The sequence below is a fragment of the Corythoichthys intestinalis genome, chromosome 17 (assembly GCF_030265065.1).
Source record: "Corythoichthys intestinalis isolate RoL2023-P3 chromosome 17, ASM3026506v1, whole genome shotgun sequence".
NCBI classification, from domain to species: Eukaryota; Metazoa; Chordata; class Actinopteri; order Syngnathiformes; family Syngnathidae; genus Corythoichthys; species Corythoichthys intestinalis.
This window is the reverse complement of record NC_080411.1, coordinates 29,576,613-29,600,408: the sequence shown is the minus strand read 5'-3', so window position 1 is coordinate 29,600,408 and position 23,796 is coordinate 29,576,613. Positions and strand designations below refer to the sequence as shown.

The window sequence follows — 23,796 nt, the reverse complement described above, 5'->3', positions numbered from 1 at the left end:
ATCACCACTCCATGAGTCAAGCGGCTAACGTCATCATTCAGCGACTCGTGTTTATGAACAGTCGCTGTTTCATAGAATCATGAAGGAAGGATAATTTAAGTAAAACTTGACGACACCTAGTCAAATTGAGTAAAATAGTTACAATTTTTAAATGTTATTTTTCTGTAAACCTCGATATTATGGAATTGAACCGAAAAATTGGCAAAATGTTCACGAAGAGGCACTACTATTCAATGTAACGTGACCATGACCAATACTCCAATGTAAGTAATAAAATTTTATTTACTGAAAACTTTTTTTTGAAATAACTTAAAGTGCTTTACATTGTGAACTACAGAAACAATACAGTTGATGATTTCTATAAAGGGGGAAAAAACAGTACACAATTTAAATGGAATGTCTGTTTTTGAATGTTTTTTTTAAGTGTCCACTACAAATTTAGCGCTCTAAGTAAATGTAAGTGACCTCCATATGAGGTCAGTGGACTGCAAGGCTTAATTGCCTTTATTTATTTATTTATTTATTTTAACCATGTGTGAGGGACATTCAAGAGAAAGACAACACCACAGTCCATCCCTTCAGAAAGATATTAATGAATTGAAAACACAGAATTTCATTTTTCTGATGTGTCTGAATGGACAAAAAGATAATTGAAGCCAAAAATTCCAGGAATGGCTGCCCGTTTGGGGAAAGACATTTTATTAATGGCGGTACTATTTTCGCCAATCAAATGTAAGTATCCCAAATTATCTGCCATTTTTTGTTTAATCGTTAATACCCATTATCACATGAACCTGCGACGGGTGTGTATTTGTGTTTGTATATTCCTATACTCTTCGGAAACTCCGCCTATAAGCTATGTCATATATTGTGTTTAAACATATTTTTTCCCATTATCAGAGGCCTAAGAAATTTGCCGTTTGCATACTTAAATACTTTGAGCAACTGTCTTTTGTATGAATGTCATTTAAACTAGGTGTTGTCTTGCACTTTAAGAAAAAGGCAGCAGTGACAATAAATGCGAGGAAACATGATCAAGGATGATGAAGTGGAGACACTTGGCGAACAGCTATACACACGGATTTTCCCCCAACACAGCGAGCATGCTGGGAAACTGACAGGTGAGGGTGACTGTCTTGTATTTTTTCCTTTAATGAGATAAAGAATAATATGTATGCATGCTTTTGGTCCTAGGCATGCTGCTGGAGCTCCCTGCTCCTGTTTTGAACAGGATGCTGCAAGACGAGGTCATGCTCGCGACGGCCGTGGAGAAAGCAGTCAGAGCCTTAGAGGTGGATTTGCACCAGGAGCACAGGTATGTCAATGAAGTACACTGGATGAGAAGATGAAATACACTGGATGAGAAATGTGATTTTATGGACCTGTCAATGGTTTTGTTGCCACTTGCCATGCTGAAAATATATATATTAAAAAACATTTTGGAGATTAATGTTATATAACATTAAAGTGACAGGAAAGTAGATTAAAACTGTATTTTTTTATAGTCTAGAACTTCATTTTATCAGGATTACGTGACAATTTGTGTTTAAAGTGCCCAGGAAATCATTTTTCAAGCCATTTTAGTTGGGCTCTTCTGCACCATCCCAATTCTCATTGTTCATTCGATTGTTTACGCGATAATTTCTGTGTCCTTGTGTTTACCAAAAGGCAACTTTTGAACACCCTGCGCTGACAGCACTCCTGTAACAAGTCACATGACATTTTGGAGGGAAAATGACAAGCAGTACTCAATTTGGACATTTAGGGATGGACGTAGTTTCTAAGGGGTGTACTCAATTTTGTTGCCAGGGATTTAGATATTAATGGCGTTATTTTGAGGGGAAAATAAATGAACTCTGTTATATAAGCTGCACACAGATTACTTTTCATTGTGTCAAAGTGTCATTTTGTCAGTGTTGTCCCATGAAAAGATATACTTAAATATCTGCAGAAATGCGAGGGGTGTACTCACTTTTGTGATACGCTGTAATGCGCCAATATCCCCAAAAGTGGATGGTGTGGCTCAGTGGTAGTGTAGTCGTTCCCCAACCCAGAGGTTATCGGCTCCATTCTCCCCCCTGTTGAACTCGCCTAAGTATCCTTAAGCAAGATACTGAACCCCACGTTGCTCCTGGTGCTACGTCACTAGTAGGTAGGTGAGGGTACGGTGTAAAGCGCTTTGAGGGCCTTAAAGATGGAAAGGCACTATGGAAGCGTAACATCATTTACCATAACACCATTACCAATACGTAATGCCTCAAATATCATCTTACGAACTCGCTTTGAGACATTGGCAATCGGTTGAATTTATTTTTTAAGAATCGGCATCAGCCTTTGAAAATCCCATATCGGTCAAAACCTTTAGTGTGACCTCAATATTTCTTGATCATTTGCAGCAAAACAACAAGTAGAGAAGAAGACGACGGCTCCGTGTCTTCTGACTCTTTAGGCGAGCAGCTTTTCAACCTGATTGACGTTTACAACACTGGATACTCACAGAAGATCACAGGTTAGTCATCTGTATGACTGGATTTGAAATCCCCGCATGGAACTGTGGTTGTGTTGAATTTCATAAGGCATGTTACTGGAGCAGCACAAAGAGGCCGTGTTAAAGCTTCTGTCAGATCCCGAACAGCTGGAAAAGCAGCTGAACACGGCGCTCAAGACCTTACAACAGTAGGTCACGTATTCATATTTGCACTTAAAAGTCGAACTGCTACGCTCAAACACCTAGCTGAAGTCTGTGATAATTCCGAGCATTTTCCAATGGGCAGGCAGCGTGCAGAGGAAACGGACATCAGCGACACGTCGGACGGCGAAGACGCCGAGAGCTTGGGGGAAACGCTCTTCTTGCAAGTGGAGGAACTGGACCCACTTCACGCACATGAAATCACTGGTGAGCCACACTAGGCTACCGTAATTTCCGGACTATAAACCGCGACTTTTTTCCTTCATCTTGAATCATGCGGCTAATAGTTCAGTGCGGCTTATTTATTGATTTATTTGGGTTAATAGGTAACACATTATTTGACAGCGGCGTCATAAGACCGTCATAATTATGACATGACACTATCATGGGCATTACTGAATGCTTGTGTCAGATCTCATTGAGTGTCTCCGGCAAATTGTATCACTAACTCGATTTATGTCCAGCTCGGATCTTTTACATCCATTCAAAAGTGAGATAATTTGTCAGATAACACTAAATGACATCTGTTATAAGGATTTATTAAGGTGCATTTGACACGAAAAAGCATATTTATTTCATAATACATGCGGTATTTTATGCTCCTGAATGATATGGACCGCTTGGATGTGTGTGGAAGCGATCGCTGTATTTATTCAGTTTTTTTAATCCCGCGCCATGAAAATGAGTGACTTCCAGCTTCGGTCTTGCATTGAGGAGGAGGGCGCTGTGACGTGGACGGGTGAAGGCGTCCTCTTCACTATACAGCATACTGTTGTGTATGAGGACGAAGGAATCAGCTGATTTTGCGGATTAATACGTTTATTTTTCGCATCACGCCAGCCAAACGGCTGCAGAAAAATTCTGTATGAGGGAGAGGCGTATGCGGCTTTTTGGAGTTTCAAAAGGTTCCCATTCACCGTGGATATTGGCCAAAACAAGCCCGACTACTGTGGGAGCATTGGACTTACGAGAAAGTGAGTAAACATCTTGTTTTGTATTATGTCAAATACGAATACAGCGATTACAAAGTAAACACTACAAACTTTCTTTAAATAAAGGACTACTTACGATTGATCATTGATAGGCATGCAAAAAGCTCTCCTCATGCACATTAGCTGCACGGTAGCTTCGCAACAACTGCAGCCGCCCTCCTCCGGGGAACGAAAAAATTGCTCTCCGCCGGGCGGTTTGCCAATCCGCAAAGACAATCGACAACCCAGTCGTCATGTCAAATAATCCGGGCTAGTTATGTGTGATTTTCCGTTTCAAAGAGTTTGAAACATCACTCGGTTCGGGTTAGCATGTCGGCTAGCTGTCACGCCTCTTGGTTTGTTTACATTCTCCGAAGCCGGGAAAGGGAAATGACATATGTCCGATTTAGGTGTCATAAAATATCGTTCGGGAGGTGCGACAGTAAAGGTGAAGTCGACAGTTTTGACCATTATGGAGTAATTTTGCCATGTCGTCCTGAATAAGTGCATTTTTATTATTTCATATTCCATTTAGCACAAGACTGTTATTTGTCATGACCATGTCATTTATTTAGCAATTGGGGAAAATACTTGGATAAAAAGAATATCCTGTAAAAATATTGAAGTAAAAAGACAGAAACAATGACATTTTGCAGCTCTCGTCATCGCGTTTTCCTCGTTGTGAATAGTTCCCCCTCGACGGGCTGACTGGTCCTTCTCAAGCCATTTATATAGCTATTGGGGAAAAATACTTGGATAAAAAGAATATCCTGTAAAAATATTGGAGTAGAGAGACTGAAACAATGACATTTTGCGGCTCTCTTCGTCGCGTTTTTCTCGTTCTGAATAATTACCCCTCAATGGGCTGAATAGTAAAACTGATGAGCCCAGTCTCCCGCTGACGTCATCTACCTGTTGGGGACACTAAAGCCCTATAATGGTAGGCGTGGCTAACCGGCAGATTAAAAGACTAATTTCTCGTCATCTGCGCTTTGCTAAATTGTTATATATAGTTGAATCGTCTCATAATATGATTGTAATTCACATAATAATGCCATTTAAGACTTTTTTTTTCTCCTGTTGTATGCTCTTTAATGCCAATGACACTGTCATGTCATAATTATGACTTTCTAATGACAGCCTTATGGCTGTCAAATGACTGTCAACTGTCAAATAAAGTGTTACCAAATACCATAACTAGCAATTAATGAAACAACTGAAACAGTAACTGAAGTATTTAGCACAGAACATGAATTTTGATTGTTACTAACATCTGTAGCGCAGCAATGCATGTTAGGAGGCAGGTTGGACTACAACGGTGTTGACAGCAGGTGGCAGCAGAGGTTGGCTGTCTCCCCCAAGGGAGTAATGATGGCCAATTGGTTCAAAGCTTCATGGTGGTTCATTTGGTCATATAACAGTCGTATGATGCCGCTGTCAAATAAATTGTTTCCAGTTAAAATCTTTGGTGTAAATATCCCATAATACGGTGAGGACAGATGTGGCTTATCTATGAACAAATTTCGTTTTTGTGTGAAATTTGGTGGGTGGTGGCTTATAGTCAGGTGCGTATTAGTGCGAAAATTACGGTAAACACGAGCGCACAAATGGATTTGATGTGTTTGGCTAATTGCTGTACATTTGTGTGTAGGTATGCTGTTGGAGATGGACATAGGCGTTCTACGCAAGCTGCTTCACGAGCGCCATTTGCTGGAGGCCGCCGTTCAAAAAGCACAATCAGCGCTTGGGAGTTAAATTCTTAGAAAATGCAAGTCAATCCAGCCAAACCAGACATTTGAGTCAAAAGTTAAAAAAGGAAAACAATTTTTTAAAAAGTTTTTTTGTGCGCTTCATCCTTCTGCTGAGAATTTCTATTAGTTTGTCATCAGTAGACGTCCAATCTATTTGAACTGGGAGTTCTGGCAGCGAATGAACCCTTTGCTGCCAGAACTCCCAGTTCAATTGGATTGGATGTCTATCATCGTCAATGAGGATAAAATGAGTTAACAAGGTTTCCAAAACTTTTTTTTCTCATTAAAAATTCAGGAAATTCAAGATAATAGAATCTGATGAAAATCAGATTTTTTCTTCTCAGCGACAAACTTTGAGATCCAAACTGGGCATGAAATTTTCTGAGGTGAGCGCTTATTTATAAAGCACAGCTCACATATTCATAAACTTTGAAAAGGATCTGCTTGTGTAAAGGCTAACACTGTGCTTATGCATTTTTTTCCCCACACGCAGAACAGATTTGTTGATTTATTGCTTCTTGATCTCACCAAAGGCTTTAGCTTTCTGGAGCCGCATGTCAGCTCCGGCCACCCTGAAACGAGCCAATTTTAACTACAGTGGTAAGCTACATAATGTAAAAATGTTTAATTATTTAAAGCAGATCACGGATATTTATTATAAATCACTTATTGGCTGTCATTGACTATGAAAGACCCAATTTATTTTGGACTGGCAGTCTGAAACAGTTGAGATAAAACATAGAATTCACTATCAGTTGACGGGGCCTATATTAAAAACTTAAAATTGAAATATTTTCAAAACCAAAGCCGCGAGCGACCTAAAACCAAAACAGAACTTCGAAATACATGAGTCTGCATGAGCAGCGGCATCAAAAAATTCAAAGTTGTTCCATAATAATACTTATATAGAAATGAATTAATCAGGATTTTATTATGGAGCTTAGAGACTGTGAACAAAACTTAAAATGGCTGTAAAATTGTCAGATTTTACGCTAGATGCACAAGAAATCACCAAATGCAAAGATAATCACCTACAGTGGGGCAAACAAGTATTTAGTCAACCACTAATTGTGCAAGTTCTCCTACTTGAAAAGATTAGAGAGGCCTGTAATTGTCAACATGGGTAAACCTCAACCATGAGACAGAAAATCACATTGTTTGATTTTTAATGAATTTATTTCCAAATTAGAGTGGAAAATAAGTATTTGGTCACCTACAAACAAGCAATATTTCTGGCTGTCAAAGAGGTCTAACTTCTTCTAACGAGGTCTAATGAGGCTCCTCTCGTTACCTGTATTAATGGCACCTGTTTTATCTCATTATTGGTATAAAAGACACCTGTCCACAATCTCAGTCAGTCACACTCCAAACTCCACTATGGCCAAGACCAAAGAGCTGTCGAAGGACACCAGAGACAAAATGGTAGACCTGCACCAGGCTGGGAAGACTGAATCTGAACTAGGTAAAACGCTTGGTGTAAAGAAATCAACTGTGGGAGCAATTATTAGAAAATATATATTTTAATTGAAGCAACCTTTTTTTGATTGAATAATAAAGACACAAATCTATCTCCATATGGCTCTGCCCAGGGGATACAATTTTTGACTGGGGTAACTACATTGGCACGATACCGGCGGGCGTACCAAATTCAATGGATGACGATCTTGGCGAAAAGTATTGCCTAAGCAGCCTGATTTAGAATTCCCCTCAAGAATGATGGGAAACAAAAAACGCTCATTGTCAACTTATTATTTTAAATATTCTTGTAAGTAGGGTTGTTCCGATCATGTTTTTTTGCTCCCGATCCAATCCCGATAGTTTTAGTTTGAGTATCTGCCGATCCCGATATTTCCCAATCCGATTGATTTTTTTTTGCTCCCGATTCCATTCCAATCATTCCCGATAATTTTTCCCGATCATATACATTTTGGCAATGCATTAAGAAAAAAATGAATAAAACTCAGACGAATATATACATTCAACATACAGTACATAAGTACTGTATTTGTTTATTATGACAATAAATCCTCAAGATTGCATTTACATTATTAACATTCTTTCTGTGAGAGGGATCCACGGATAGAAAGACTTGTGACTTTGTATATTGTGACTAAATATTGCCATCTAGTGTATTTGTTGAGCTTTCAGTAAATGATACTGTAGCCATGCCCAAATGCATGATGGGAAGTGGAACCATGACTGTGCGTAGTGCTACCAATTGATATATCTTCCCTGTGTTGGGAAATAACATAAGGTGTTAAGAAAAAGATCAAATGCTATCTTGCTTCTCCACATTGCTTACCATGATATATCTAATCGTAGGGAGAGGGATTGTAAGGCTTTAGCCAATTAAAAAAAGGCTCCAAAGGCTGCCAAAAGTCACTCTACTCATTATACGCTGCCTTTTATCTCTCTATATAGGTAAAACGGCGCCATTACAGATTGAGCGTGACAATGCGCGAGTGGGTCGTGGAGCGCATGCATTAATTGCGTTAATTTTTAACGTGATACTGTACTTTTTTTTTTTAAATTATAGCCGTTACTGGGATAAATTTGATAACCCTACCTTAAGCCTATACTAAAGACTCTGGATGAGTGTAACACATTATGTTTGTAACGTTAAATACAATTAGAAAACGATTTAAAAAAAAAAATATATATATATATATATATATATATATATATATATATATATTAAAAAAGGCATGGCCGATATTTTTTTGCCGATTCCGATAATTTGAAAATGACATATCTACTTGTAAGTTAATTTTATTGCTGACACTGTGTTTTGGGGTTATCAACATGTTGTGACCCCCCTGGCCCAAAAGTTAAACTCCGTCTAAGGCCGTAGCATACGTCAAGAAAGGGGTCCATTTTGCATAAAATTTATTTCTGCAGCCCCAAACCGTACACCGGATCTTCTCTAGGTGAACACAATTTAAAATTGACTTAATCCATAGCGTGTGAGAGGGTGAGATGGGGGATTTCCATGCAAGTAGTATCAGTCGCCTTGCCAAAAGGGTAACAAAGGCGATTCTATCCTGATCCATCTTGGATAATTCCAACACAGATGAGGATGTTCCAAACAGCATTATGGTGGGGTCTGGACTTATTTGTCTGCGGCATATTTCTGAAATGGTCTTAAATACCTCCACCCAGAAGTTATGGGTATGATTGGCTGGTGATTGGTTACATCGTGCACAGGTTGAAGTGTAACATCTTTATAAATCTTGAACAAGCTGTCCTTAGTCCAGTGTGCTCTATAGATAATTTTGCACTGAATAAGACCATGCTGTGCGCAAACTGATGAGGAATGAACTCTTTTCAGTGCAGCCTCCCATATTTCCTCCAAAATAATCCTACCCAGTTCCTGTTCACACAGCGCCTTAGTAGGTGCTAATGAGACATTTTGTAAGCTACAAATTTGGCCATAAATAATCGATTGACTGCCCTTAATTGAAGGCAGAGGAAATGTATCCAAAGCCTCTGGTAAAGTGGAGAAGCATGTGTTTAACCCCTCCTCAACCAAATCAGTCTTGAGGCACTCCTGCCTGCTTGTATGTACTAAAACTTTCGTCCTATTTCTACCTAAAGCCGGCGTTGGAACGCAGCGTTTATCGTAGTGAAAGCTTCCGTGACGCTGTCTGGCCCGGACCTCTACGGGAAGCCGTGACACAATATCTATAGGAGCGGTCTCGTCAACTGATGAAGTCTATGGCTAAAACTGTTGATAGTTTTAAATCTTTTGACAAAGACAATGCAAAAAACACGAAGACATATATCAAAGTGCTCACGCGCAAAAATACTTTTATTCAGTATTTGCCTTTATTTCTTCTATATTACACCAATTTGCTGAAACAAAAGGGGACCTTGTCAAATCAAGTCTACAAAACAAAAATGGAATTAAATACGTTGAGCTGAGGGACTGAGAATTCCATTAAAAATCAGGTTAGTAAATTACAGTGTTATACTTAAAAGTATAACTTTTCACAATGAATTTGTAGCAGAGGCCATAACAAACATTGGTGACATTTGCTCTAAATGCTTCTCATCAAAGCTAATCACACAAGAAATTAGTTCCTCAAACATACATTTATGCCTAAAGCTCATAAATACAATCGATCTGATATACAAACATTTGGATAGATTTTTTTTTTTTTTTTTTGCATGTTGTGAATAATTCCTGCTGGTCACCGCTCGTTCATTTGGACAGCACAGTTGAGTTGTTTGATTGACAGGAGGGATTCTAAATAAATATGTGGAAACATGCAGCATCCTCGCATCCAGTCTGGTTCCTTTTGGAGATTTCGGGGAAAGAGGGAAGGGCAGCAGCCGGCGCGTTGCAAGACAAGTCAAAAAAAAGTCTTTAATCTGCTGCACGTTTAAGACAAGAGGGAGATAATTCAGGAGGCTTCTTGTGCTAAACAGTAGATATGAGAGTTTTTATTTGTACGCTAAATGAGTCCTGCTTCAAACAAGAACACCGGGCACGTTTAAAAAATAGACTTTAGAGTGGTTGGGCCGTTTGAAAGCAGCACGTCTGCTTCTGGCGAATCGGTCTCCTCGAGATGCCTGCACACCATTGTTACCAGTGTCGGTTTATAAGAAAGCGGCGCCTCCTACAGGTGCATTTCTCAAGCCTGGATGACTCTGTAAGGACAAGCAACACTAGGTCTCATATTTGTGGCTTTTAACATGAAACCAAGAATATAGAGTCCCTGACAAGTCTTGTCGCACAATTGCTAATAAGCTGACTTTTAATTATTTAATTAGTTTTAGAAATGGCTCATATGAAAGCTAAGACCCTCCCAAATGATGTTGAATGTACAAAAATATATTTGTTTCCCTGAAAAAAAGATTTATCATTTAATGAAGACATAAAGGTCAAATTTTGGCAAGTCAAAAGTTTTGTCGCCTACAGAAAGGAGTGTGAAAATTGAACAAAAAATGTACTTCAAATACAAAAATGTTACATAACAAGCGAATTAAGTAGTAGTGCTGTGAGATCCAAATTTCATATTTTGTATGACTTCCATGGGCTTCGGCAAGGATTGATAGAATTTATTGATGAAGTCATCAGGAACATCAAAGAAAGCAGTCTTGCATGCATCCCAGAGTTCATCAACATTCTTGGGTTTCGTCTTCCATGCCTTCTCTTTCATCCTAACCCAGACATGCTCAATGATGTTCATGTCTGGTGACAGGGCTGGCCAGCACTGGAGGATCTTGATCTTCTTTGCCTTGAGGAAATTTGAGGTAGAGATTGAAGTATGCGATGGAGCACCATCCTGCTGCAGAATTTGTCCCTTTTTATGATTAGGAATGTAAGAGGCAGCTAAGATTTGTTGATATTTCAGACTATGTTGCCCTTCCATCCTACACATCTATCGCACACCCCCATACTGGATGTAACCCCAGCCCATGATTTTGGTAATGATGTAACCACCAAACTTCATTGTTTTCTGAGTGGATTTTGGATCCATGCGGGCTCCAGTAGGTCTCCTGCAATATTTGTGGTGACAGTGGTGTAATTCAATGGAAGATTCATCTGAAAAATCCACCTATGGCCACTTTTCCAGCATCCATCCTTTTGACAGGCTGTGGGCCTTGGCAAATGCCACACAGTTTTTTAATTGTCTGCACCCTGAGAGATAAATAGTCTGAAATATCAACAAATCTTAGCTGCTTATTAAATTCCGAACCATAAAAAGGGACAAATTCTGCAGCAGGATGGTACTCCATCGCATACTTCAATCTCTACCTCAAAGTTCCTCAAGGCAAAGAAGAAGGCCCAGTCACCAGACATGAACATCATTGAGCATGTCTGGGGTAGGATGAAAGAGGAAGCATGGAAGACGAAACCCAAGAATGTTGATGAACTCCGGGAGGCATGCAAGACTGCTTTCTTTAAAGTTCCTGATGACTTCATCAATAAATTGTAGGAATCCTTGCCGAAGTCATACAAAATATCAAATTAGGATCTCACAGCACCACTACTTAATTCGCTTATGTTATGTAACATATTTTTGTATTTGAAGTACATTTTTTGTTCAATTTTCACACTTTATGTAGGTGACAAAATTTTTGTCTTGCCAAAATTTGACATTTATGTCTTCATTAAATGATTGATCTTTTTTCAGTGAAACAAATATATTTTTGTACATTCAACATCATTTGGGAGGGTCTTAGCTTTCATATGAGCCATTTCTGAAACCAATTGAATAATCAAAAGTCAGGTTATTAGCAATTGTTTCTACAAAGTGGATAAGCGACAATACTTTTGTCAGGGACTGTACTCCGTACCAATTGATGGCGACAGACGTCCAATCCATTCGAACTAGGAGGGCTGGCAGCGAATGAACGAATGTTCATTCGCTGCCAGCCCTTCTAGTTCAAATGGGTTGGATGTCTGCTAGTGATAAACATTTAAATTCACAACAGATAACACAAGCCAAGCAAAGGAAGGAATGTTTCACATTTTTTAGTAACCATGCAAACTACATGGACGGTTAATTGAGTTTGCGTGCATCATCACAACAACATACTGATGACATGCCTGCAGCGTGCTTCATTTGAACAGTTGCCCTCACAATAACAAAAATCTGGACTTCCGCGACTATCTCAAACGTAGTAAATGCTGGAGACGGTAAGCAGGCACATAGACATCCGATGGAAGCGAGCTGGTAGTGCTGCAACAAGCAAGGAGGGGATGGTTGAAACCCTGATAAAATAATAAACAAAGTACCTGGTTTAAATGCTGACTCACTTCACGTGATAAAGAACTCATTGAGCTAGAACGTGAGAGCTGAAGAAAGCGAGAAAAGGGAAGAAAAATCACAAAGCCTTATTAATCATCTCCCATGTGTCGGATTTTAAGTTGTTGCTAATCGTTGATGTGGGAGCTGTGGAAATGATTGTCAAAAGAGCAAACGATTGGAACACATGCTATTATGTTGTCACACACACACTCGGGGCTGTTAGGTGTTGCATATTCCGGTTTGCTAGGAGAATTTCATCTCACCTCTCCGGACTGAGAGCCGTCGAGGGCAGGAGGACCTTGCGGAACGGGCGGTAACAGTGTCGGGTTGAACATCTGAAAGGTCGAACATAAACCAGATGCGTTGAAAAAGTTAGTTTCTTCTAGATTTTTACTGTTCTGTAGCAGTGTTGTTTTTGGCAGCCATTTCATGTTTTTAGTCTTAAGTCTTTTGGACGAAAATACTTATTAGTCTTAGTCATAATTTAGTCATTTCAAACATAGGCGGAGTTTGACTTTTGGGGCAGAGGGGGCACAACATGTTGATGACCCAGAAACGCAGTGTCAGCAAAAAAATTAACTTTCAAGAATATTTATAATAATAAGTCGAAAGTGAGCGTTTTTTTGTTTCCAATCATTCTTGAGGGGAATTCTAAATCAAGCTGCTGGCAGGACATCTATACTTTTCGCCAAGATCATCATCCATCGAATATGGTACGCCTGCCGTTGTCGTGCCAATTTAGTTACCTCAGTCAAAAATTGTATCTCCTGGACGGAGCCATATGGAGGTATAGTTGTGTCTTCATTATTCGATTAAAAAAAAAAAAAAAAGTTGCTTCAATCAAAATATATATTTTCAATTTAAAAAAAAGTCACTTTGATTAAAAAAAATGTGTTTGAATGCAAAAATAAATTTGAAACTCAGAAAAATGCATTTGAAAGCTATTTTTATTCAAATTTTTTTTGATTGGAGCAACTTTTTTGATAGAAGTAATGTTTTGTGTTTGGGCCACATTTTGGCTTGGACATTTGTGTCTTTATTATTCAGACAAAAAATAAGTTGCTTCATACAAAAATATATATTTTTTTTAAAGAAAAATCACTTCAATCAAAATAAGAAAAATTTAAATCATAGAAGAAAAGTATTTTAATGCAAAAAAAATATTTGAGACTCCAAAATTTGCATTTAAACACTTAATTTTTCATTTTAAAAGTTTTCTTTGATTTTAGCAATCCCTTTTGTGTTTGGGCCATATTATGAGTAGGACATTTATGTAAATAATTCAATCCCCAAAAAAGTTGCTTCAATAAAATATTTTCAATCAAAGAAAAAAATCATTTGAAAAATAATATTGCCCTCCCGTATTTATATATGGCAGAAAACAGACAAGACTGAAAAAGCAGTTTCTGCTCTTGCACTCCTCTGTAAAAGAAACTGCAGTATTTTAAGCCAGAACAACTGTTGTATTTGATAGAACAATATGTGTATATGCTGCCATTGCAGATTCATGGTGCATTAAGCCCCCGAACTATTTTTAATTTGCCCGTTTTACCCTGAAAACCCCCGTTTACAGACGTCGCGCAACCGCTTGTTTCAACCTAGCCATAAAAAGAAGGTAAGTAATTGTAATTATTGAAAATGTCTGTCATTTTTAGCTTAGAATCATTAATTGATGTCTAATATTTAGTTTAAAAAAAGAAAACAACTTAAAAAAAATATTTACTCGCATATTTTAAACTTTTAAACAAATTACGTCACAATGAAAATATTGGCGTCTGTAAAAAAAAGTCACGGATATCTACCTCATAACTATTGCTGAAATTGTTTTTTTTTTTTGTTACTGTCGCATTTTCCCCGATATGTTAGTTGATAATCAATCCAAACAAAGAAAAATGGAAGAATAATGTTTAAGAGGGTAACTATATGAAAAAGAAAATCTCAACCACTCCTTGTTGTCTGCGATTTCTGCATCACGGCCCTTGTTATATCACCATGTTTCACCCATGAAATCCCAAAAAAATCTGGCTGTGGCCATTCATAGCTGTGTCTTAACACCCAGTGATAAATGCTACATGGAGTTTTTGGATCGAAACAAGGTATAGTGGGGCAAATAAATATTTAGTCAACCACCAATTGTGCAAGTTCTCCTGCTTGAAAAGATTAGAGAGGCCTGTAATTGTCAACAGGGGTAAACCTCAACCATGAGAGACAGAATGTGTTAAAAAAAAAAAGAAAAAGAAAAAAAACAGAAAATCACATTGTTTGATTTTTAAAGAATTTATTTCCAAATTAGAGTGGAAATAAGTATTTGGTCACCTACAAACAAGCAAGATTTCTGGCTGTCAAAGAGGTCTAACTTCTTCTAACGAGGCTCTGCTCGTTACCTGTAATATTGGCACCTGTTTTAACTCATTATCGGTATAAAAGACACCTGTCCAAAACCTCAGTCAGTCACACTCCAAACTCCTATGGCCAAGACCAAAGAGCTGTCGAAGGACACCAGAGACAAATTGTAGACCTGCACCAGGCTGGGAAGACTGAATCTGCAATAGGTAAAACGCTTGGTGTTAAGAAATCAACTGTGGGAGCAATTATTAGAAAATGGAAGACATCCAAGACCATTGATAATCTCCCTCAATTTGGGGCTCAGTGCAAGAAAGATCTCACCCCATGGCGTCAAAATGATAACAAGAACGGTGTGCAAAAATCCCAGAACCACACGGAGGGACCTAGTGAATAACCTACAAAGAGCTGGGGCCACAGTAACAAACCTACTATCAGTAACACAATGCGCCACCAGGGACTCAAATCCTGCACTGCCAGACGTGTCCCCCTGCTGAAGCCAGTACACGTCCAGGTCCGTCTGCGGTTCGCTAGAGAGCATTTGGATGATCCAGAAGAGGACTGGGAGAATGTGTTATGGTCAGATGAAACCAAAATACAACTTTTAGTAGAAACACAGGTTCGGAGAAAGAATACTGAACTGCATCCAAAGAACACCATACCCACTGTGAAGCATGGGGGTGGAAACATCATGCTTTGGGGCAGTTTTTCTGCGAAGGGAGCAGGACGACTGATCTGTGTAAAGGAGAGAATGAATGGGGCCATGTATCGAGAGATTCTGAGTGAAAATCTCCTTCCATCAGCAAGGGCATTGAAGTTGAGACGTGGCTGGGCCTTTTAGCATTACAATGATCCCAAACACACAGCCAGGGCAACAAAGGAGTGGCTTCGTAAGAAGCATTTCAAGGTCCTGGAGTGGCCTAGCCAGTCTCCAGATCTCAACCCCATAGAAAATCTGTGGCGGGAGTTGAAAGTCCGTGTTGCCCAACGACAGCCCCAAAACATCACTGCTCTAGAGGAGATCTGCATGGAGGAATGGGCCAAAATACCAGCAATAGGGTGTGAAAAGCTTGTGAAGAGTTACAGAAAACGTTTGGCCTCCGTTATTGCCAGCAAAGGGTACATAACAAAGTATTGAGATGAACTTTTGGTATTGATCAAATACTTATTTTCCACCATGATTTGCTAATAAATTCTTTAAAAATCAAACAATGTGATTTTCTGTTTTTTTTCCCCCACATTCTGTCTCTCATGGTTGAGGTTTACCCCTGTTGACAATTACAGGCCTCTCTAATCTTTTCAAGCAGGAGAACTTGCACAATTGGTGGTTGACAAAATATTTATTTGCCGCACTATACCTTGTTTCGATCCAAAAACTCCATGTAGCATTTATCACAGGGTGTTAAGACACAGCTATGAATGGCCACAGCCAGCCAGCAATTTCAGCCAATTGAACGGACAACTGTGCCCAGAGTGGTTTGCTGCGCGCGTGCGACATGACTTGTCAGAGTGAGACCGCCGGTGGACACAACTCCGTGGAATAAATAAATACATTTCGGTGGAAACATATTATGCTACCCAAGCACTTTATTAGGCTTGTTGTTAACATTTGTGTATGTAAATTTGATGTTTTCTTTTTGGTTTTTGGCATGGGGTTTTGACTAGAGCTGAAACGATTACTCGTATTAATTCGAATAACTGGATTTTAAAAATTGATAGAGGCATTTTCTCCGCCTTGAGTCGTTCAAATTGTTTAATTTTGCCAGCTCTAAGCATGACGTTTTGCCTGGACTACTTTTAATGCGGCACAACACGTTGATGTCACGTGCGTAGAGGAAGAAGCAATAATACCTGACTGCAGCCAACAGCCGCTACTGGAAGCAAACGACGCCGACGTTGCCACAAACTACGCCTACATTTATGGGGATAGATAGTTTAAAAAATATTTGTACTCGTATTTACACTCTCTCCCCATACACATAATGCTACAGTGGTAGCGTCCGATGCGTCTCATAGATATTACATGTATATAGTTAGTAAACAGCCACCATCTTAAAGCAGTAGATTTCTCTGCGCTAATAAATAAGATTAACGTTACTGTACCTTGCTAACGTAACAGCCCTGCGAAGGGCTAGGTTTCTATTAATTACGACTACTGTCGATGCGTGGCTAAAGTGCCTTACATACAGGCTTTATTTAATCTGTAAAACAGCGCTGTCGAGTGATGAGGGTGTAAAATAAAAAGTAAAATAAAATCTTTAAAAAATCACATGCCTGTGGAACAGAGCTGTTTGGCGATGTCTGCTTCTGAAGTCCTCCTTCGCTGCCTTCCATCGGCTGCTGATCACTGGGGGCTACGGCAGAAAATTGGTCAAGCAATAATCATGTTAATGATTCAGTCCTTAAATGTTTTGTAACCGCAGGGTTAGAAGTTAACCGCATCTCAATTGCGACGAGCACATGTAGAAAAATATAATCAGTGAGTCATAGTTTGAAATACATTGTACGATTCACTGCTTTGTAAACGGCGAAATAAAACTGTGTGGCAGTAGGAATGTTTCCTAACCAAACCACACTGGAATCATCTGCAAAAATTCAATTCTATTGAGTGGTTTCGTTTTTCCTCCGTCTTTTAAAACGTTTCCATTCTGCAGTTACCAAATGTACGTTTGTCCCTTTAGTCAGCATTAAAGTTAGCTAAACAGCTAGCTTCTGCTCCTGAGAATAGGCTAAAATAAGTACATACAGTATTTACAATCTTGTTACCTGCGACTATGCCAAGTATTGAAAACACCCCAAACTAATTCAATAAAATTTTTACCATTGATCTGTGCACCGAGCGACTTAGGAGTTTGATAGTTAATTACCTATTGGTGATCAATATGGAAGAAGAAATCAGAAAACTAAAGATTTGACTTCTAATGCGACGTATTGTTGTTCTGCCAAGTACTTTCCTGCCTTTTATTTATCATGAACTATATTTTGCTTCGTTGTAAAATACTTTGTGGACCTCTAAGGTTTTTGTAAACGGCTATATAAATTGATTTGATTGGACTATTTTTGAAGGATTTTAAACCCAGAATATCCTCAAATTCTGGAATCACCCAGATTTCCTCAAAACAGTCAGCCTTTATCCTGACTGATGACTAGTTTAGTTTAGTTTAGTTTAGTTAGTCATTTATATGATAAAATTATATATTATGACTGCGATTGGATGGCAACCAGGTCAGGGTGTACCCTGCCTCCTGCCTGTTGTGACCTCAGATAGGCTTCAGCACCCCCGCGACCCTGGTGAGGATAAGCGGTTCAGTATTTCATAAATATGAATTAACTTTATTTTTCTAAAAAATATTTTTATTGACTAACATGCCTTAACAAAATTTGACACAGGTAAATATAAATGAATTTCGAGACCTGAACAAGGCAAGTAATTTTTGTGTCACGCACCTGAACTAGGCACAAATAAGTTGGTGGGCATGGACATAGGCGCGAGAGGAGCAAAGAGTTCCATAGGAGGAGCAGGGGGGCCCACCCCGGCTGGTTTGGTGCCGCCGCCGCCAGGGTTCAGCACATCAACATATCTGCTCTTCAAACCTGAAGAGGAAAGATGGACATGTTTTTGGTTTTATATTTGTAATCAGAAATGTACCTCAATCTTTAATCTCATATATAATATTCTTGTCTCGACACACAAAGTGTCTTTCAATCGAGGTGTATCATTTCAAACACAGTACACAAGTACTGCTTTCCTATTCAGCCTTGGCTTTACCCGCCTTCGCGCCGCCTAATATGGACTGCTGTCTCTATACAACATTCGGACATTCAGGAAGGGACGTCATGCCGTCGCTGTTTTTAGTACGGCGTGACAGCATGTAAACAACGACGGACGATCACGACGTGACATTCCTGCTCTTTTCTTTTCCACACATTTTTCTTGAACCTTCAAACGACGTCTCAATAATATGCTTCAATTCAGTCCCCATTTGGGGTCCTCCCATTGCAGATGAGGTGGAGATGAGCGTTTTTTACATCAGTCAGCTGCAGGGCTGGCCCCCCCAAACTCAATGTCGACTGAACATAAGTACTATATATAAAAATGCATAGAGGAAAATTAAACCCCAAAAAGTGCCCTGCGTGTTACCCCCAGTCAAAGAGGCGCACAATCAGTTTTTATTCCAAGACATTTCTGCCTGTCAAAACTGTTGCCACTTCTTTGATCGCCACTTTTATGCACAAGCAGCCTGGTTGCGGCTTCCAGGAAATATACCCAGCGCCACAACATATTCTTCTATTTGTTATTTTCCAAGTGGTGAGAGCACAACTGAGCATCGATTGTAACATCTCAAGTAATGATGTCAGGCTTTCGTTGTTTTATAAAGATTTATTTCAATCACAACTCTGCTCCTGCTCGTAAAAGCCGAGCTTGCTCTCCCTTCCACTCTCGCTCCTGCATGATGCGTTCGATTGCGATCACGGAAAAAACGGTGATCACAAAATAATGACAGTCTTGAAGGTGTAGTAATTTCGAAATTTGCCGCGGGCAAGGAATGAGTTTCTGGTTAAGAGGTAAACCGCACGGGCGATGACGTAGTTTGCGCAAATGCAGGCGTACCTTGCAGAAGCAGGGGGGCCCTTAAACGCACCTTAAACGAAGTGTGGACAGGTATAAAAATAGTCGGCAAAATACCCTGGAGAAAATTATTTGTCCTAGTGTAGACTCTCAGAAAACATTTTACATACAGTTCGGGGCGTCCAGGTAAGTTTATTTAATTGCAAATAATGTGCTGTTTTCCTACTGAGTGTGTATTACCATGAAAATGGTGATGTCCTTGTAGACTCTACAGTTACGTGCTCGTCTGTCATGCTCATTCGAAATTGTTGGAAACCTTTTATTTATTTAGTTATTTATTCATGGACTAAAACTTTTGAAGTTTATAGACGAAAACATTTTGAGAATTGTCGACTTAAACTAGACGAAATTTAAGTTTTCATTGACTAAAACTAGGTGAAGACGAACACGTTTTGAAATGACTAAAATATGACTAAGACTAATAAGCATTTTTGTCCAAAAGACTAAGACGAAAATTAAAATGGCTGCCAAAAACAACACTGTTGAACATTAAATAACTTGTTTTTGTGTTGTATTCAATAAAATATAGCTAGAACATGATTTTCAAATCATTATGTTGTGTTTTTATTTACTGTATGTTTACTACAAAGTCCCAACTTAATTGGAATTGAAGTTGTAGCTTAGAATCGTTTCCACAGAAAAAAAAACACCTGCTAAGATTATGTAACTGTGATCTGGATCTTACCAGCTCTCCTGGAGAACATGTTGACTGGAGGACCGCTACTCGGGGGCGCAGCGGAACCTGGAGGAACAGGCATGGGAGCCATCTTGGGGAAGCCAGAGGGAGGCGGTGCAAGGGGTTTACTCTGAACGGGGTAAAAAACAACATTAGAATTTTAACGAAATATCCCCGCAGCTCATTTATTTAGTAGATATGTTGTCCAAACCTCTTCCTCTGGCTCATTCAAGTCCACCCATTTCTGCTTCTTTTCGTCCCACACAATCTGACAAAGACAGCGGCCGTCAGCAAGTTGGAGCTCCGTTTGGGATTTTACAAAAGATAGCGGCTTACGGATTTGTTTTTGTCGTCTGGCAGGTGAGCCTCATTTTTGCCCTTCCTGTAAAGCCATGTCGTGAGCCAGCCCACACCGCCGCCACTCTGTCATTGATACAGACCTCTAATGAAATCTTGTTATTCAGCCATAGTGCTTACAGGTTATGTGTTGAAACATTGAACAAGATCATATTGGATTCACCTGAAAACTTAAACGTTAAAGTGCATTTTATATTTGGCGGAAAACACAGACAAGGCTGAAAAAGCAGTTTCTGCTCTTGCACCCCTCTTTAAAATAAACTGCTGTATTTTAAGCCAAAACAACTGTTGTGTTTGATAGAACAATATGTCTATTTGCTGCCATAGCAGATTCATGGCGCAATAAGCCCCCAAACAAACTATTTTTAATTTGTCCGTTTTACCCTGGAAAACCCCATTTACAGACGTCGCGCAACCGCTTTTGTTTCAACCTAGCCATAAAAACAAGGTAAGTAATCGTATTTATCATCCGAAATGTCTGTCATTTTTAGCTTAGAATCATTAATTGATGCCTAATATTTCGTTTAAAAAAAAAAAAAAAAAACGACTTTAAAAAATTATTCACTTGCACATTTTAAACTTTTAAACAAATTACGTCACAATGAAAAAATTAGCGTTTGTAAAAAAGTCATGGATATCTACCTCATAACTATTGCTTAACTGTATTTTTTTCGTTACTGTCGCATTTCCCCCCATATGTTAGATAATCGATCCAAAGAAAAATTGAAAAATAATGTTTAAATAATGTTCCCCGATATTTTAGATGATAAATAATCAATCCAGACAAAGAAAAATTGAGAAAAAAAAAAGTTTAAAAGGGTAAATATATGAAAAGAAAATCTCGACCACTACTTGATGTCTGCGATTTCTGCATCGCGACCCTTGTTATATTACCATGTTTCATCCATAAAATCCCCCAAAAATCCAGCTGTGGCCATTCACAGCTGTGTCTTGACACTCAGTGATACATGCTTTATGGAGTTTTTGGATCAAAAAGAGGTAAGTACACGATAATATCTCGTTAAAATCATGGCGTCTGTAATTCTGTAAAACTTGCGTGCTCTCACCTCCAGTTAGGGTTTTGCTGTTTAAAATTTCAATTTTTTTTTTTTTTAAATGCCCTCCTGTTCAAAATGTTTCTTCCCCCAGAAAATGATGTATCACACATGCATATTGGACAATTTTGAAATTTGCCCAAATTGATTGTCTCAGAGCGGAACTTCAAGTCACCTGAGTGTTTTGCGCCATTTATCAAGAACACTGCAATGTACTTGTACTGTAGAGGTATATATATCAAAACCTTTTTGGGAGATTCCTTCTTGGTTTTCTTGCCCTCCTCTTTGCGAGGCTGCTCAGGAATAGGAGGAGGTGGCGGTGAAGCCTGCTTGGCAGCTGAATTGCTCCGGTCACGCCCACCGGAGTGAGTGGAGGATTCGGAGGTTGTGCGAGAGCGTCGTCCCGAGGCCTAAAATTCAGGAAGCCCGAGTGAGACAACAGTAGACAAGCTTTACAACATGTTACAGATGCAGTTTGCTGGTTGAGAGTGGTTTGCCTCTTTTGTGGTTAGAATATGGGCCAAAAAATCTGACTTGACCTGCTGTGTGACCGTAGCCCAACTTACCCGGTGGACTGAAGACTGTGACGTGGTCCTCGATCTCCTGCCAGGCGCCTACACAAAAGATTTGAGTTGTAAGCACTGCACGTTGTTTCAAATTGTGCGTAGCCCTGACCAGTTGTGCCATGTGGTCATAGAAGTCCATCTTTGGCGTAAGGGGGCTTCTGTGCGGTGATATCGGTTGGTTGATTTCCATTTCCGGCGGTGCGCCCATGTGCCCGGGCGATGGTGGCATATGCGGGTGGCTGCCTTGAACCGGCGAATGGGGCACCTGGGGCAGGGGCGTGACAGGTGACATTTGACCCATATGAAGGGCTGGGGGCCCGGGCTGCTGGTGAGCTCCCGGGTACATTTCTGACTGCATGGGTGGAGGCTGGAACTGGGGAGGCGCATAGGCAGGATCGTGTGAAGGGTAGCCCGGCAAAGGTACATGGCCGGTTGGCCCACTGGGAGGTACCGGGTAGAACTGCGGCACATCGCAGGGGGGTTGAGGAGGGCCCATTCCATCTTGGAGGATGGAGGCAGGAGCTAACAGAAAAATGAGATAATATTAAATCAAGTCAGAATTACAACCAACTACTTTGTAATAAAATAGATCACACTGACGCACAAACCTGGAGGCACGAGCTGTATTCCTTGTGGTGTCGGACCAGGCAGCAAGGAGCTCATCAATGGATTGTCAGGACCTGGGCCATCCGACTCCATTGACATGTTGTAAGGTTCACCTGGACTGGGCTGATCCAGGTCCGAGCTAGGGCTACTGCTCGTAAGTTGTGCAGGGCTTGTTCTGCCACCGTTGTAGGTTATTCCCCCTGTCTGGATGAATCCGAGAAGCACGAGTATTTTGAGTTCAACTCACACTTTAGAACGCCAAATTGTCTTCCTACTCACTCGGATCTGCCCATCCAGATGTCTGAGTTGAATCAACCAGTCAGGCTCATTGAACAACTCCTGCTCAGGCTTTTCCTTCAGTTGCGGGTCAAAGAACCGCAGCTTTTCAGACATCTGTTAAAACATTAATATCAGTAATATTACATTTAGACAAAATTATGATTTCTTCTTAACCATGTGGCCTATGTGCAGATTTTATTCAATCTATGGAGCTTTACATTAACATGTATTTCTAATCTCTCTTTATTTTTACTGTTCTTGAATTTTATCAATCAAGAAGGACCTTACCTGAATGACTTGGCTAATGAATACAGGGGAGTAATAGGATGGCTGCACAAGGACAGTCCTAGAGATGACTTCACAGTATTGGAATGCCTGAGCACTCAGGCCTGCTTCAGCCAAGCGGCATGCATAGATCAACTTGAAGACCTTACAAGAGAAATTACATCAGGGTCTCTGCAAGTTTCAACAGGCCAATTTTAAGACTTTTTAAAAGACTATATTGAATACAGTTTAAGACCCATTTCACATCAATAATACCTGCAAAAAAAACATAAACAAGACTTGAAGGAAAATGAGCAGGCAGCACAGGTGGTTCCGCTATGTAGTTGGGTTTTGGCGTCCTCAAAAATCGAAACATTTATAAGCGAGACTGAAGTTTATGTAGGTTATAAATAAAAGTACATCAATTGATTTTTAAGACACTTTTGTTAGATTTTAAGATTATGAGACATTTTAAGGCCTTAAATTGAAATTATTGGATTTAAGACATTTCCGGACTTTTTAAGACCACACGTATACACTGCAAATGTCTGAGAAAAGTGCAATTCCTCCTTCAAATTTATCAGAATGTACCACATGGTATTTTTTTAACATTCTGAGAATTCTTTAAAAAAGAAAAAAAAAAAAAAAAGATTAAATAAAATACCTGGAAATTGGGCAAGGGGCAAGGCTGGGAGCCCAGAGACTGAGCATACTCATAGGCTTCTGTCCTCTGGATAGCTTCATTAGTCGCAAAGTGGGAGAAGGGTAAACTGAAGTGGATACACAGAAATTAATTTAACTCCAATTCTTTCCCATCACGGAGATATTCAAACAAAAATGTAAACATCGGC

General features: G+C 39.6%; 2 protein-coding genes across 10 annotated transcripts in view; one reads left to right on the top strand and one right to left on the bottom strand.

Annotated features, from left to right (window-relative positions):
• Positions 1–35: 35 nt before the first annotated feature.
• On the top strand, positions 36–9,693 carry LOC130905476 (uncharacterized). Of its 3 annotated transcripts, XR_009061099.1 has the most exons (8): positions 36–263; positions 997–1,121; positions 1,195–1,315; positions 2,397–2,509; positions 2,577–2,676; positions 2,775–2,896; positions 5,312–5,797; positions 5,905–9,693. XR_009061099.1 is itself a non-coding variant. In XM_057818929.1 (7 exons), the coding sequence occupies exons 2-7, from the start codon at positions 1,019–1,021 to the stop codon at positions 5,413–5,415; spliced, it is 663 nt and encodes a 220-aa protein (XP_057674912.1). In that variant the 5' UTR covers positions 36–263; positions 997–1,018; the 3' UTR covers positions 5,416–9,693. The 3 variants fall into 3 exon arrangements, 2 of the variants coding, with proteins under 2 accessions (XP_057674912.1, XP_057674913.1); XM_057818929.1 differs by having other exon boundaries at positions 5,312–9,693; XM_057818930.1 differs by having other exon boundaries at positions 977–1,121; positions 5,312–9,693.
• sec16a (SEC16 homolog A, endoplasmic reticulum export factor) overlaps positions 8,585–23,796 on the bottom strand; it is a 36,752-nt gene continuing 21,540 nt past the window's right edge. For 4 of the 7 annotated variants that reach the window (XM_057818924.1, XM_057818923.1, XM_057818922.1 and 1 more), the window contains 15 exons: positions 23,610–23,715; positions 22,970–23,110; positions 22,682–22,795; positions 22,405–22,606; positions 21,906–22,318; positions 21,797–21,844; positions 21,476–21,640; positions 20,155–20,241; positions 20,030–20,086; positions 19,828–19,948; positions 17,960–18,106; positions 16,787–16,866; positions 12,433–12,504; positions 12,157–12,216; positions 8,586–10,061 (listed from right to left, as the gene is read on the bottom strand). In XM_057818924.1, coding sequence (XP_057674907.1) covers positions 10,011–10,061; positions 12,157–12,216; positions 12,433–12,504; positions 16,787–16,866; positions 17,960–18,106; positions 19,828–19,948; positions 20,030–20,086; positions 20,155–20,241; positions 21,476–21,640; positions 21,797–21,844; positions 21,906–22,318; positions 22,405–22,606; positions 22,682–22,795; positions 22,970–23,110; positions 23,610–23,715 — 1,864 coding nt within the window. In that variant the 3' untranslated portion in view covers positions 8,586–10,010. Of the gene's footprint in view, positions 10,062–11,830; positions 12,133–12,156; positions 12,217–12,432; positions 12,505–16,786; positions 16,867–17,959; positions 18,107–19,827; positions 19,949–20,029; positions 20,087–20,154; positions 20,242–21,475; positions 21,641–21,796; positions 21,845–21,905; positions 22,319–22,404; positions 22,607–22,681; positions 22,796–22,969; positions 23,111–23,609; positions 23,716–23,796 lie in introns of those variants that run through there. The other 3 variants (XM_057818926.1, XM_057818927.1, XM_057818925.1) reach the window with 3 other exon arrangements.